At 50.1% G+C, this 12,663-nt stretch overlaps 1 protein-coding gene across 1 annotated transcript in view; it reads left to right on the forward strand.

Annotated features, from left to right (window-relative positions):
* The window catches only part of LOC129694294 (dysferlin-like), a 99,577-nt gene extending 87,770 nt beyond the window's left edge, over positions 1–11,807 (forward strand). The window contains exons 7-8 of the mRNA XM_055631004.1: positions 4,407–4,535; positions 11,751–11,807. Of these exons, the coding sequence (XP_055486979.1) occupies positions 4,407–4,535; positions 11,751–11,807 (186 nt within the window). The remainder of the gene's footprint in view (positions 1–4,406; positions 4,536–11,750) is intronic.
* The last annotated feature ends 856 nt before the right edge of the window (positions 11,808–12,663 follow it).

The raw sequence follows: 12,663 nt of genomic DNA on the forward strand, positions 1-12,663 counted from the left end.
TGTGTTGGAAGGAACTGCAGATGCTGGTTTAAACCGAAGGTAGACACTATAGACAATAGGTGCAGGAGGAGGCCATTCGGCCCTTCCAGCCAGCACCGCCATTCAATGTGATCATGGCTGATCATCCCCAATCAGTACCCCGTTCCTGCCTTCTCCCCCATATCCCCTGACTCTGCTATCTTTAAGAGCCCTATCAAACTCTCTCTTGAAAGTATCCAGTGAATTGGTCCCCACTGCCTTCTGCGGCAGCGAATGCTGGAGTAACTCAGCGGGACAGGCAGCATCTCTGGAGAGAAGGAATTGATGACGTTTTGGGTGGAGACCCTTCTTCAGACAATGGCCTGGTTCCTTTACCATTGATCCTTCTTTGCATCTCTTCCATTCACTTGTTCCACATCACCATCTATATCTCTCGTTTCCCTCTCCACTGACTCTCAGTCTGAAGGGGCGACTCGAGCCGAAAAGTCACCTATACCTTTCTTCTGGAGAAGCTGCCTGACCCGCTGTGTCACTCCAGGTTGTTGTGTCCGTCTTCGGTCTAAACCAGCACCTGCAGTTCCTTCCTACCCAGGTCAGATACTAGACCTACCCAGCCTGGCAGAGGAGGAGTGGGCAGAGTGGCAGAGTATATGGTAGAAAGCTTCACATTCCCAGGAGTCAATATCACCAACAACTTCTCCTGGACCACCCATATTGAAGCAACGACCAAGAAAGTACACCTACTTCCTTACAAGGCTTAGAGAGTTCGGCATGTCCCCTACAACTCTCACCAACTTCTACAGATGCGCCGCAGGAAGCATTTTATCGGGATGCATCACAGCACGGTTTGGGAACAGCTCCATCCAAGAACGCAAGAAATTGCAGCGAATTGTGGACGCAGCCCAGACCATCGCACAAACCGACCTCCCTTCCATTGAAGTCTTCCGATAGGCGGCGCGACTCTCGTCAGCAGCGGCCTCTGCAGCCCGTCCGCGTTTTTATTATTTTTTGTCTATGTTTCTATGTAGTTTTTGTTATTTTTTGTTGGGGTGTGTGTGTGTGGGGGGGGGGGGGGGGGGTGGGAGGGAGGGGGTAACTTTTAAATCTCTCCCTGCACGGGAGACCCGACGTTTTCTTGTCGGGTCTCTGTTGTCGTTGGGGCTGCAACGAGGAGCGGCCTCCAACAGGAGAAGACCGGGGACTCTGGTGCCGACAACTCACCTCACCGTAGCGGAGCTGGCCGAGTCCGGAGCGGGTGGAGCGTTGGTGGAGTGCTGCTGCTGCTGCGGCCCGACCTCCGGAGATTCGGAGGCTGCAACTGCGGGTCTGGCGGACGGAGGCACTGGGAGCCTGCGGGTCCCTGGAGGGAGACCGCTTTTCAGGGCTCTCGCAACGGCGACTTCTCCCGCCCGAGTTGCGGGGTCGAAGAGCTCCTGAAGCGGGGCCTCACAGCACCGCCCCGCGCGGTTTGGAATGGCCGCGGGACTCTGCGAGCGCACGCCGGGTGCTCTAACTCAAGACCCGGTGTGCGACCTCGCACCACCCGGCGTGGCTTTAATGGCCGCGGGACAATCGCCATCGCCAGCTGGGGGCTTTGACTTTGACTCTGACATCGGGGGGGGGGGGAGTGCAGTGGAGAGATAAGTTTTTTTTTGGCCTTCCATTACAGCGATGTGATGGATGTTTATGTAAATTATGTTGTGTCTTGGGTCTATTTGTTTGTAATGTATGGCTGCAGAAACGGCATTTCGTTTGGACCTCAAGGGGTCCAAATGACAATTAAATTGAATCTTCAATCTTCAATCTTCAATCTGAAGAAGGGTCTCGACCCGAAACGTCGCCAATTCCTTCTCTCCCTAGATGCTGCCTCACCCGCTGAGTTCCTCCAGCATTTTTTGTCCGCCTCCCTTTACACCTCACTCTGCAAAAGCTGTTCACTGTACTCAGCACACGCGACAATAAACTAAACTGAACTGAACGGAGATGAGGGTGGGCAGGCAGGTGGCAGATGGAGTTTTGTGTGTATTCCAAAGCATGATTAGTAAGTGACACTAAACCGGGTGGCATTTAATTTAGTTTAGTTTAGTTTACTTCAGCTCAGATATAGAAACTTACAAAATTCTTAAGGGGTTGGACAGGCTAGATGCAGGAAGATTGTTCCCGATGTTGGGGAAGTCCAGGACAGTTTAAGGATAAAGGGGAAATCCTTTAGGAGCGAGATGAGAAAAACATTTTTCACACAGAGAGTGGTGAATCTGTGGAATTCTCTGTCACAGAAGGTAGTTGAGGCCAGTTCATTGGCTATATTTAAGAGGGAGTTAGATGTGGCCCTTGTGGCTAAAGGGATCAGGGGGTATGGAGAGAAGGCAGATACAGGATACTGAGTTGGATGATCAGCCATGATCATATTGAATGGCGGTGCTGGTTCGAAGGGCCGAATGGCCTACTCCTGCACCTATTTTCTATGTTTCTATGTTTTGGTTTATTGTCACGTGTACCGAGGTACAGTGGAAAGCTTTTGTTGCGTGCTAACCAGTCAGCGGGATGACAATACATGATTACAATCGATCCATTCACAGTGTACAGATACATGAGAAGGGAATAACGTTTAGTGCAAGGTAAAGCCAGCAAAGTCCGATCAAGGATAGTCCGTGGGTCACCTTCTCTCCGGATATGCTGCCTGACCTGCTGATTTACTGCAGTATTTTGTGTCTAATTCCATTAGGAGACCCCGTAGCTAATCTGCCAATTAAAGCCTCACAGATAGTAATGGGTTAATGAACAAGACCCATTTGCACATAATACACCAACAGTATCTCACACATTACAAACCCATCAAGGATTATAGTTCTATTCATGTTCATCATTTATAGTACCCAAATAAGGCCATTCGGCCCATCAAGTCTACTCCACCATTCAATCATGACTGATCTATCTCTCCCTCCTAACCCCATTCTCCTGCCTTCTCCCCATAATCCCTGACACCTGTACTAATCAAGAATCTATCTATCTCTGCCTTAAAAACATCCACTGACTTGGCCTCCACAGTCCTCTTTGGTAAAGAATTCCACAGATTCACCACCCTCTGACTAAAGAAATTCCTCCTCATCTCCTTCCTAAAAGAACGTCCTTTGATTCTGAGGCTGTGACCTCTAGTGTCCAATTGGTGCATGTGATAAGAAATGTCTCTTGAACTCTTGAACTGGTCCTAGACTCTCCCACTAGTGGAAACTTCCTCTCCACATCCACTCTATCCAGGCCTTTCACTGTTCTGTATGTTTCAAAAAGGTTCCCCCCTTCATTCTTCTAAACTCCAGCGAGTACAGGCCCAGTGCCGACAAACGCTCATCGTAGGTTAACCCACTCATTCCTGGGATCATTCTTGTAAACCTCCTCTGGACCCTCTCCAGAGCCGGCACATCCTTCCTCAGATATGGGGCCCAAAACAGCTTACAGATTTGCTAAAATCCAACCAAAGATAGTCCGAGAGTCCCCAATGAGGTAGATAGTAGTTCAGCACTGCTCTCTGGTTGTGAGAGAATGGTTCAGTCGCCTGATAACAGCCGGGAAGAGACTGTCCCTGAATCTGAATTAGTTTTATTTAATATAATTTAGTTTAGTTTAAATTAGTTTTGCTTATTTTAGTTTCCTTTAATTAAGTTTGGTTTAATTTAATTTTAGTTTAGTTTAATTTACAATTGAGCCATTCACATGTGGAACAGCTGGGAAGAAACTGTCCCTGAATCTGGAGGTGTGTGCGTTTTCACAGTTCTGTACCTCTTGCCCGATGGGAGAGGGGAGAAGAGGGAGTGACTGGTCCTTGATGATGCTGCTGGCCTTGCCGAGGCAGCGTGAGGTGTAGATGGAGTCAATGGAAGGGCGGTTGGAAGAATAGGTGACGTTTCGGGTCAAGACCCTTCTTCACACACAGAGTCAGGGGAAAGAGGAAAGAGGGGTCCTCACAAGAAATATTACCAATCAATGTTCTCCACAGATGCTGCCTGACCCGCTGAGTTACTCCAGCACTCTGTGAAACGTCACCTATCCATGTTCTCCACAGATGCCGCCTGACCCGCCGAGTTACTCCAGCACTCTGTGTCTCTACATGGATGACATCAATCTCTGCTCCCGCCTCTTCCCTTCCCCTCTCATTTCCGCGGACACACTAAAGGGGCCTGTCCCAATTTCACGACCTAATTCACGACCTTTTTTACTCGTGGACATTTTTCATCAGGCTAGAAAAAACGCCCCGACCTACTTGATGCCACGAGTACCCACGACTAGCATCATGGCCTGCTATGACCTACCTACGACCTCCCACGACCTCTTGACGACCGAGTATGAGTCAAGGGCAAACTCGGCAAGGTCGTGAATTAGGTTGTGAAAGTGGGACAGGCCCTTTACCTGCACGGCCCTTCTGCTTCCAGGTCCGAGTGCAAGTGGCGGAAGGTCGGCAGATCCCCGGCATCAACATCAGGCCCGTGGTCAAAGTGACCGTCGCCGGCCAGACCAAGACCACCCGCATCCGCAAAGGCAACAACCCCACCTTCGATGAGGTAAGCTCTAATATCGTTTAATGCTTCAATGGTCTAATGGTTCAATGGTCAATGGGTCAATGGATGAATGGATCAATGGTCAATGGGTCAATGGATGAATGGTCAATGGATCAATGGTCAATGGATCAATGGTCAATGGGTTAATGGGTCAATGGATGGTCAATGGTCAATGGATCAATGGTCAATGGATCAATGGTCAATGGGTCAATGGATCAATGGTCAATGGGTCAATGGGTCAATGGGTCAATGGATCAATGGTCAATGGGTCAATGGGTCAATGGATCAATGGGTCAATGGTCAATGGGTCAATGGGTCAATGGTCAATGGGTCAATGGTTCAATGGTCAATGGATGAATGGTCAATGGGTCAATGGATGAATGGTCAATGGGTCAATGGGTCAATGGGTCAATGGTCCATGGGTCAATGGGTCAATGGATGAATGGTTCAATGGGTCAATGGGTCAATGGTTCAATGGTCAATGGATCAATGGATGAATGGTCAATGGATCAATGGACAATGGATCAATGGTTCAATGGGTCAATGGATCAATGGTCAATGGATCAATGGTCAATGGATCAATGGTCAATGGATCAATGGTCAATGGATCAATGGTCAATGGTTCAATGGGTCAATGGATCAATTGTCAATGGATCAATGGTCAATGGTTCAATGGGTCAATGGATCAATGGTCAATGGATCAATGGTCAATGGATCAATGGTCAATGGATCAATGGTCAATGGATCAATGGTCAATGGGTCAATGGTCAATGGATCAATGGCCAATGGGGCAATGGTCTAATAGGTCAATGGAGGGGAGGGGGGGAAGGGGAGGGGGAGGTGGAGGTGTAGGAGGGAAGAACAAAGGGGGACCTGGCGAATGGGTACTTTATAACTCCATCAGCGCCCTTTATGTTGTGACTATCTACATACCTAGGGTATGCAAGCGATGAATTTCACTGTCAAGTCAAGTCATTTTGATTTCTATAGCACATTTAAAAACCAACTCTCGTTGACCAAAGTGCTTTACATTGGTGGAGGTACTAACGTTATACAACATTGGTTCATAGATTAAGTACATACATAAATACATACATATAGCCCTCCCTCAGAGGACGTCAAGAAAGGCTTGAGAGTAAAGATGAGTTTTAAGTCTCGACTTAAAAGAGTCGATGGAGGGGGCAGTTCTGATGGGACGAGAAATGCTGTTCCACAGTCTAGGAGCTGCAACCGCAAAGGCGCGGTCGCCCCTGAGCTTATGCCTAGACCGCGGGATATTCAGTAACCCCAAGTCGGCCGATCTGAGGGGCCTGGAGGTGGAGTGGTGGGTAAGCAGACTATTGATGTAGGTGGGGGCAAGCCCGTTAAAGGCTTTGTAACATGTGGACGAGAAATGCGTTGAGGCTTTGTAACATGGGACGAGAATGGATGACCAGAGGGGGGGGGTCTGTGCATTTATGTAAACAAAGCATGGTGCACGAACTCCACCATCATCGAGAGTCAATGCTCAGCTAACCTTGAGTTCCTCTTGGTTAGATGCAGACCGTTCTATCTACCCAGAGAGTTCACCTCCACTGTTGTGACTGCAGCCTATATCCCTCCTGATGCTAATGCCAAGCTTGCAATGAAAGAGCTGCATACTGCCATTAGCAAACAACAGACGCACAACCCCGAGGCAGCCTTCATTGTTGCGGGTGACTTCAATCACTCTAACCTGAAGACTGTACTCCCCAAATTCCACCAACATGTATCCTTCCCCACTAGAGTAGACAAGACACTGGACAAAGTCTACACCAACATGGCTGAAGCTTACAAAGCCATCCCCCTCCCCCACCTTGGTCAGTCTGATCACGTCTCATTGTTCCTGCTCCCTAAGTACTCCCCACTCATCAGACGGGTTAAACCAACTGTGAGGACAGTTAAAGTCTGGTCAAAGGAAGCGGACTTCACACTTCAGCAGTGTTTTGGAAACACTGACTGGAAGGCGTTTGCAGCCCAGGCCACCCTTGACTCTCACACGGACATTGATTCCTACACATCCTCTGTTCTGGACTTTGTAAACTCCACCATCAACAGTGTCACCTCCCTCAAACAGGTGACCATATACCCGAATCAGAAGCCATGGATGAACAACGAGGTCAGGCTACTGCTGAAAGCACGGGACACCGCTTTCAGGTCAGGCGATGCTCGAGCCTACAGTTCATCCAGGGCTAACCTGAAGAGGGGCATCAGGAAGGCCAAGCACTGCCATAAGCTCAGGATTGAGGAGCACTTCAACAACAACTCCGACCCCCGACGCATGTGGCAAGGCATCCAGGCCATCACGGACTACAGACCCTCCAACATCACCCCCACATCCAGCGACGCCTCCTTCCTTGAGGAGCTTAATCACTTCTATGGCCGCTTCGACAGGGACAATCTAGAGACAGCCATCAAGGCTGTGCTACCTGCCAATCACCAACCCCTCGCACTCACCCCCTACGACGTGTACGTGGCACTGAGTAGGACTAATGCACGTAAGGCTGCTGGCCCTGACGGCATCCCCGGGCGCGTGCTCAGGGCCTGTGCTGCGCAGCTGACAGACGTCTGGACTGACATCTTCAACCTGTCACTTGCCCAAGCAGTTGTCCCCACTTGCCTTAAAAACCACCTCCATCGTGCCAGTGCCAAAACACTCCACTGCGGCAAGCCTCAACGACTTCCGCCCAGTTGCACTTACCCCCATCATCACCAAGTGCTTCGAGAGGCTGGTCCTGGCACACCTCAAAGGCTGCCTACCCCCCACACTGGATCCCTATCAGTTTGCCTACCGCAAGAACAGGAGTACGGAGGATGCCATCTCAACGGCACTTCACTCCGCCCTCTCCCACCTCGACAACAGAGACACTTACGTAAGAATGCTGTTCATCGATTACAGCTCAGCATTCAACACCATTATACCATCAAAACTGATCACCAAACTCGATAACCTGGGCATCGACCCCTCCCTCTGCAACTGGATACTGGACTTTCTAACCAACAGACCCCAGTCTGTGAGGTTAGACAAGCACACCTCTTCAACCCTCACCCTGAACACCGGCGTTCCACAGGGCTGTGTGCTGAGCCCCCTCCTCTACTCCCTCTTCACCTATGACTGCACACCTGTACATGGTACTAACACCATCATCAAGTATGCAGATGATACAACGGTGATTGGCCTCAGCAGCAACAACGATGAGCTGGCCTACAGGGAGGAGGTCCAGCACTTAGCAGCATGGTGCGCTGACAACAACCTGGCCCTTAACTCCAAGAAGACCAAGGAGCTCATTGTAGACTTCAGGAAGTCCAGAGGCGGCACGCACACCCCCATCCACATTAACGGGACGGAGGTGGAACGTGTTTCTAGCTTCAGGTTCCTGGGAGTCAACATCTCCGATGACCTCTCTTGGACCCACAATACCTCTACTCTGATCAAGAAGGCTCATCAGCGTCTCTTCTTCCTGAGGAGACTGAAGAAGGTCCATCTGTCTCCTCAGATCCTGGTGAACTTCTACCGCTGCACCATCGAGAGCATCCTTACCAACTGCATCACAGTATGGTATGGCAACTGCTCTGTCTCCGACCAGAAGGCATTGCAGAGGGTGGTGAAAATTGCCCAACGCATCACCGGTTCCTCGCTCCTCTCCATTTAGTCTGTCCAAAGCAAGCGCTGTCTGCGGAGGGCGCTCAGCATCGCCAAGGACTGCTCTCACCCCAACCATGGACTGTTTACCCCTCCTACCATCCGGAAGGCGCTACAGGTCTCTCCGTTGCCGAACCAGCAGGTCGAGGAACAGCTTCTTTCCGGCGGCTGTCACTCTACTCAACAACGTACCTCGGTGACTGCCAATCACCACCCCCCCTCCGGACACTTATTATTATTTATTCAAATCGTTTGCTATGTCGCTCTTCGAGGGAGATGCTAAATGCATTTTGTTGTCTCTGTACTGTACACTGACAATGACAATTAAAATTGAATCTGAATCTGAATCTGAATCTGATGTGACAATATAGTATTCATTCATTCCAACACACACTAGGACAGTTACAATTGTACCCCGCCAACTAACCCTACCAACCTGCAGGTCTTTGGAGTGTGGGACTCCTTGGACACTGTACACTAAGTGTACTACTGCTGTACCCATACTGTAGCTGAGATACCTATCTGAGATATTAGAGGGCGGCATGGTGGTTCAGCGGTAGAGTTGCTGCCTCACAGCGCTAGAGTCCTGGGTTCGATCCTGGCCACAGGTGCTGTCTGTATGGAGTTTGCACGTTCTCCCCCTGACCTGCGTGGGTTTTCTCCGGGTGCTCCGGTTTCCTCCCACACTCCAAAAGACGTAAAGGATTGCAGGCTAATGGGCTTGGTAAAATTGTAAATTGTCCCTCCGTATGTGTGGGATGGCGCTTGTGGTCGCTGGTCAGCATGGACTCGGTGGGCCGAAGGGCCTGTTTCCGCACTGTATCTCTAAACTAAACCAAACTAAGCATCATCCATATTCCTCCATTCCATGTCCGAAAGGAATATGTCTAAGAAGGAACTGCAGATGCTGGAAGATGTCTCCCACCCTCCCATCCGCCCGCCCTCGGGGTCCTCCTCCTCCCCTTTTCATTCCTTCTCCCCCCCTACCCCCCATCAGTCTTTTTTCTGAAGAAAGGTTTCGGCCCGAAACATAGAAACATAGAAACATAGAAATTAGGTGCAGGAGTAGGCCTTCGAGCCTGTGCACCGCCATTCACATATGATCATGGGCGATCAAGCTCAGTCATCAGTACAGTATTGCTCCGGACCTGCCCTTACTCTCCAATACCCCCCCTGATCCCACTCCGAGACCCACGAGGCCGACAATGGCCACAAAATCCCTCTTAAATTATAGCCAAATGAACTGGCCTCGGTTTAACAGCTACCCTCTGTGGCAGAGGCCCCGTGTCCTGAGTTCCAGAGATTCACCACTCTGACTGTGTGAAAAAAGATTTCTTCTCATCTCCGGTTTTTAAAGGATTTCCCCTTAATACCTTAAGCTGTGACCCTTGTCCTGGATCTTCCCCTAACAGGTCGGGGGGCAACAATCTTCCTGCATCTAGCCTGCCAAACCCTGATACACGCCTTTAGAAAAATTTGTAAGTTTCTATAAGATTCCCCTCCTGTTCAAATCTTCTGAAATTAATAGAGAGTATAAAACCAAGGTCTACTCCTTTACCCCAGTCTTTCTTCATAAGACAGTCCTGACATCCACTTAGGAATCAGTCTGGTTGAACCGTCTCTGCACTCCTCTTATGGCAATAATATCAATTCCTCATGATTTGGAGACCAAACTAATTGTCCCTTCCTCAGATAGTTGGAGACCTATTTCCTTTGCTCCATAGATGCTGCTGCACCCGTTGAGTTTCTCCAGTAATTTTGTGTACCAAGGAACTGCAGATGCTACTTTAAACTGGAGATAGACACAAAAAGCTGGAGTAGCTCAGCGGGACTGGCAGCATCTCTTGAGAGAAGGACTGGGTGAGGTTTCAGGTCGAGACCCTTCTTCTGAAAGGGACCCACATCACAGAGGATCTAACATGGACAACACATGCTGCTGCACTGGTGAGAAAGGCATGGAAAGGCAGCTGAGGAAATCCTGAGTCTCTCTGAGGATCCTTCAGTGTCTTTCCCATAACTGGTGCATGTAGTAAGCTCTTGTCTGGCAACATCGGCAAGTGATCTGGTTTGGGAACAACTTACGTGCGCCAGGACAGGAAGGTTCTATGGGAACTGACCCTCAGTAAGTGTAGACAATAGAAACATGATCATATTAGAAGGCGGTGCCAGGCTCGAAGGGCCGCAATAGCACATACCTCCTGCCAATAATTTCTATGTTTGCTATATAGAAAATAGGAATGCAGGAGGTAGGCATCAGCCCTTCGGAGCCTGCAAGACCATTCGATATGATCATAGTGATGATCAATCCAACTCAGTATCCCATACTTGAATTCTCTCATACCCCTGATCCCTTAGCCACAAGGGCACATAACTCCCTCTAATATAGAAAGAAACTGGCCTCAACACGTAACTTCCCGTGGAAGAGAATAGCCACAGATTACCGCTCTCTGTGTAAAAACTGATTTTCTAATAGGGGTCCTATAAGATTTACCCCTTATCCTTAAACTGTTGAACCATTGTTCTGGACTCCCCACCACATCGGGGACAATCTTCTGAATACAGCCTGTCCAACCTTTAACGAATTTGTAAGTTTCTGTAAGATCCCCGCTCACTCTTCGAAATTCAGTTAGTACAAGCCGAGGGGCTCACCCAGGGTTACACAGATAAGATGGAGAACTCAGCGGGTCTGCAGCAGCCATCTATGGATGGAGCGAAGAAAAAGAGGCAACGTTTTTGGGCCGCGACCGAACCCCCGACCGAAACGCCCCCCCCCCGCCCCAGCCGTCCCCGCCCGACCCCCCCCGCACGAACCGACCCCCCGCCGCCTCAACCGACCGAAACCCGCCGTACCGACCGACGACCCCGCGCCGCCGACAGACCGACCGCCGACCCCCCGCCCGACCGCCGAAACCGACGACCCCCCGAACACGAACGCGAGAACCCTCCCCGACCCCCGACCCCCCCCCGCCGCCGCCCCGCCCCGAACCCCCGCGGGGCCCACGCCCGACCGAACGCACCCGGAGCCCGCGCAGAAACCGACCGGAAACCCCACCCCCCGCCCGCCGAATCCCGCCGAACCGCCGACCCCGACCCCAGCAAACCCTTTTCCGCCGGAGACTATACAGTCTGCTCCCTGCAGGACCAGTAGACAAACCCCCAGGGTAGGGGCCGATCCCGATTCAGCGCCAGCAACATATGGGGACCCTACCACCCCAAGACACCGGTCTGTTCCAGCCGCTACGGTCAGGCAGACCAGCCTCCGCATGTCACGCTGCGAGCACCAGAAGAGGATGAGACGGGGTTTATATCCAACAGGCCAGTCGGGGGAACTGTGAACTCCGATCTCACCAGGGCATTAGAAAAACTGTTGTCTCTTTTTAAATTGTAAATACGGCGTTCTGTTCTGTTAGTGTTTTGCAACAAATCCCGACAGGCATTGACACTTCATTTCACTGCCCATCTAGTTATGTGTATGTCGAAAAATAAGAGGTTGACATTGACTTGGCCTCAACCATGTTGGTTAGAAGCCACAACACATTTTCACTTCTCTTCCTCAGACTTTCTTCTTCAACTTCTACGACACTAACCCGTGCCGACTACGTTGCGAAGAATGAGACACCGGATAATGGTAAAGTACATGAGTGAGTGACTGTTGCTATGCTGGTGGGGGAAAACGGGGACAACTATGGATGGGGACGTTGAGGCGGGAAAAAATGGAGGAGGAGGTAGGTGTCTGTTGTCCTGGCGGTGTTTGCCAGGGTGTATAAGACAATAGACAATAGGAATGCAGGGGAGGCCATTCGGCCAGTCGAAGACCCAGACCGCCATTCATATGTGCTCATGGTGATCTTCACCAATCCAAGTTATACCCCGAATTAGAAATGTAACTGATGCTCCAGCAATATACCCCTGAGGAGTCTCCGCTATCTTAAGACGGCGCTAATTCTAGCTCTCTCTTGAAAAAGTATCCAGAGAACTGCCTACACCGCAATCTGATGCAGAAGAACTTCCACGGATTTCCCACTCTCGGTGGAGAAATCCTGTTGCTCATCGCGTTCTAAATGGAGTAACCCTTATTATTAAACTGTGTGGCCCATGGTTGTCATGGGACTCGCCGAACATGAACAGGAACATGGGTTTTCCTGGCCAGCCTAGCTGTCCAAGCCCTACTACTCTTATAACGTGTAAATAAGCTATACGTTATAAAAAAAGATAACTAAACTACCAGAGATATACAAGCCCCACATCTTGAACATAGTCGCACTTAGTGGGTCCAAAGCCTTAACCCTTAAATGTTTAATGAGATCTAGCTATAATCAGTCTAAAATCCAGAACATGTACCAGCCAGCTGCTCCATTCTATCAGAATGACAGTCAGCCATCTCGGGGCACTTAACATTGTGAACCTACAACACTGCAAACATCAGCCGTGTCTCACGGTGACATGCGTGGGTTTTGGTACGAGAATTCT

This window comes from Leucoraja erinacea, unplaced genomic scaffold, assembly GCF_028641065.1.
Source record: "Leucoraja erinacea ecotype New England unplaced genomic scaffold, Leri_hhj_1 Leri_60S, whole genome shotgun sequence".
NCBI lineage: Eukaryota > Metazoa > Chordata > Chondrichthyes > Rajiformes > Rajidae > Leucoraja > Leucoraja erinaceus.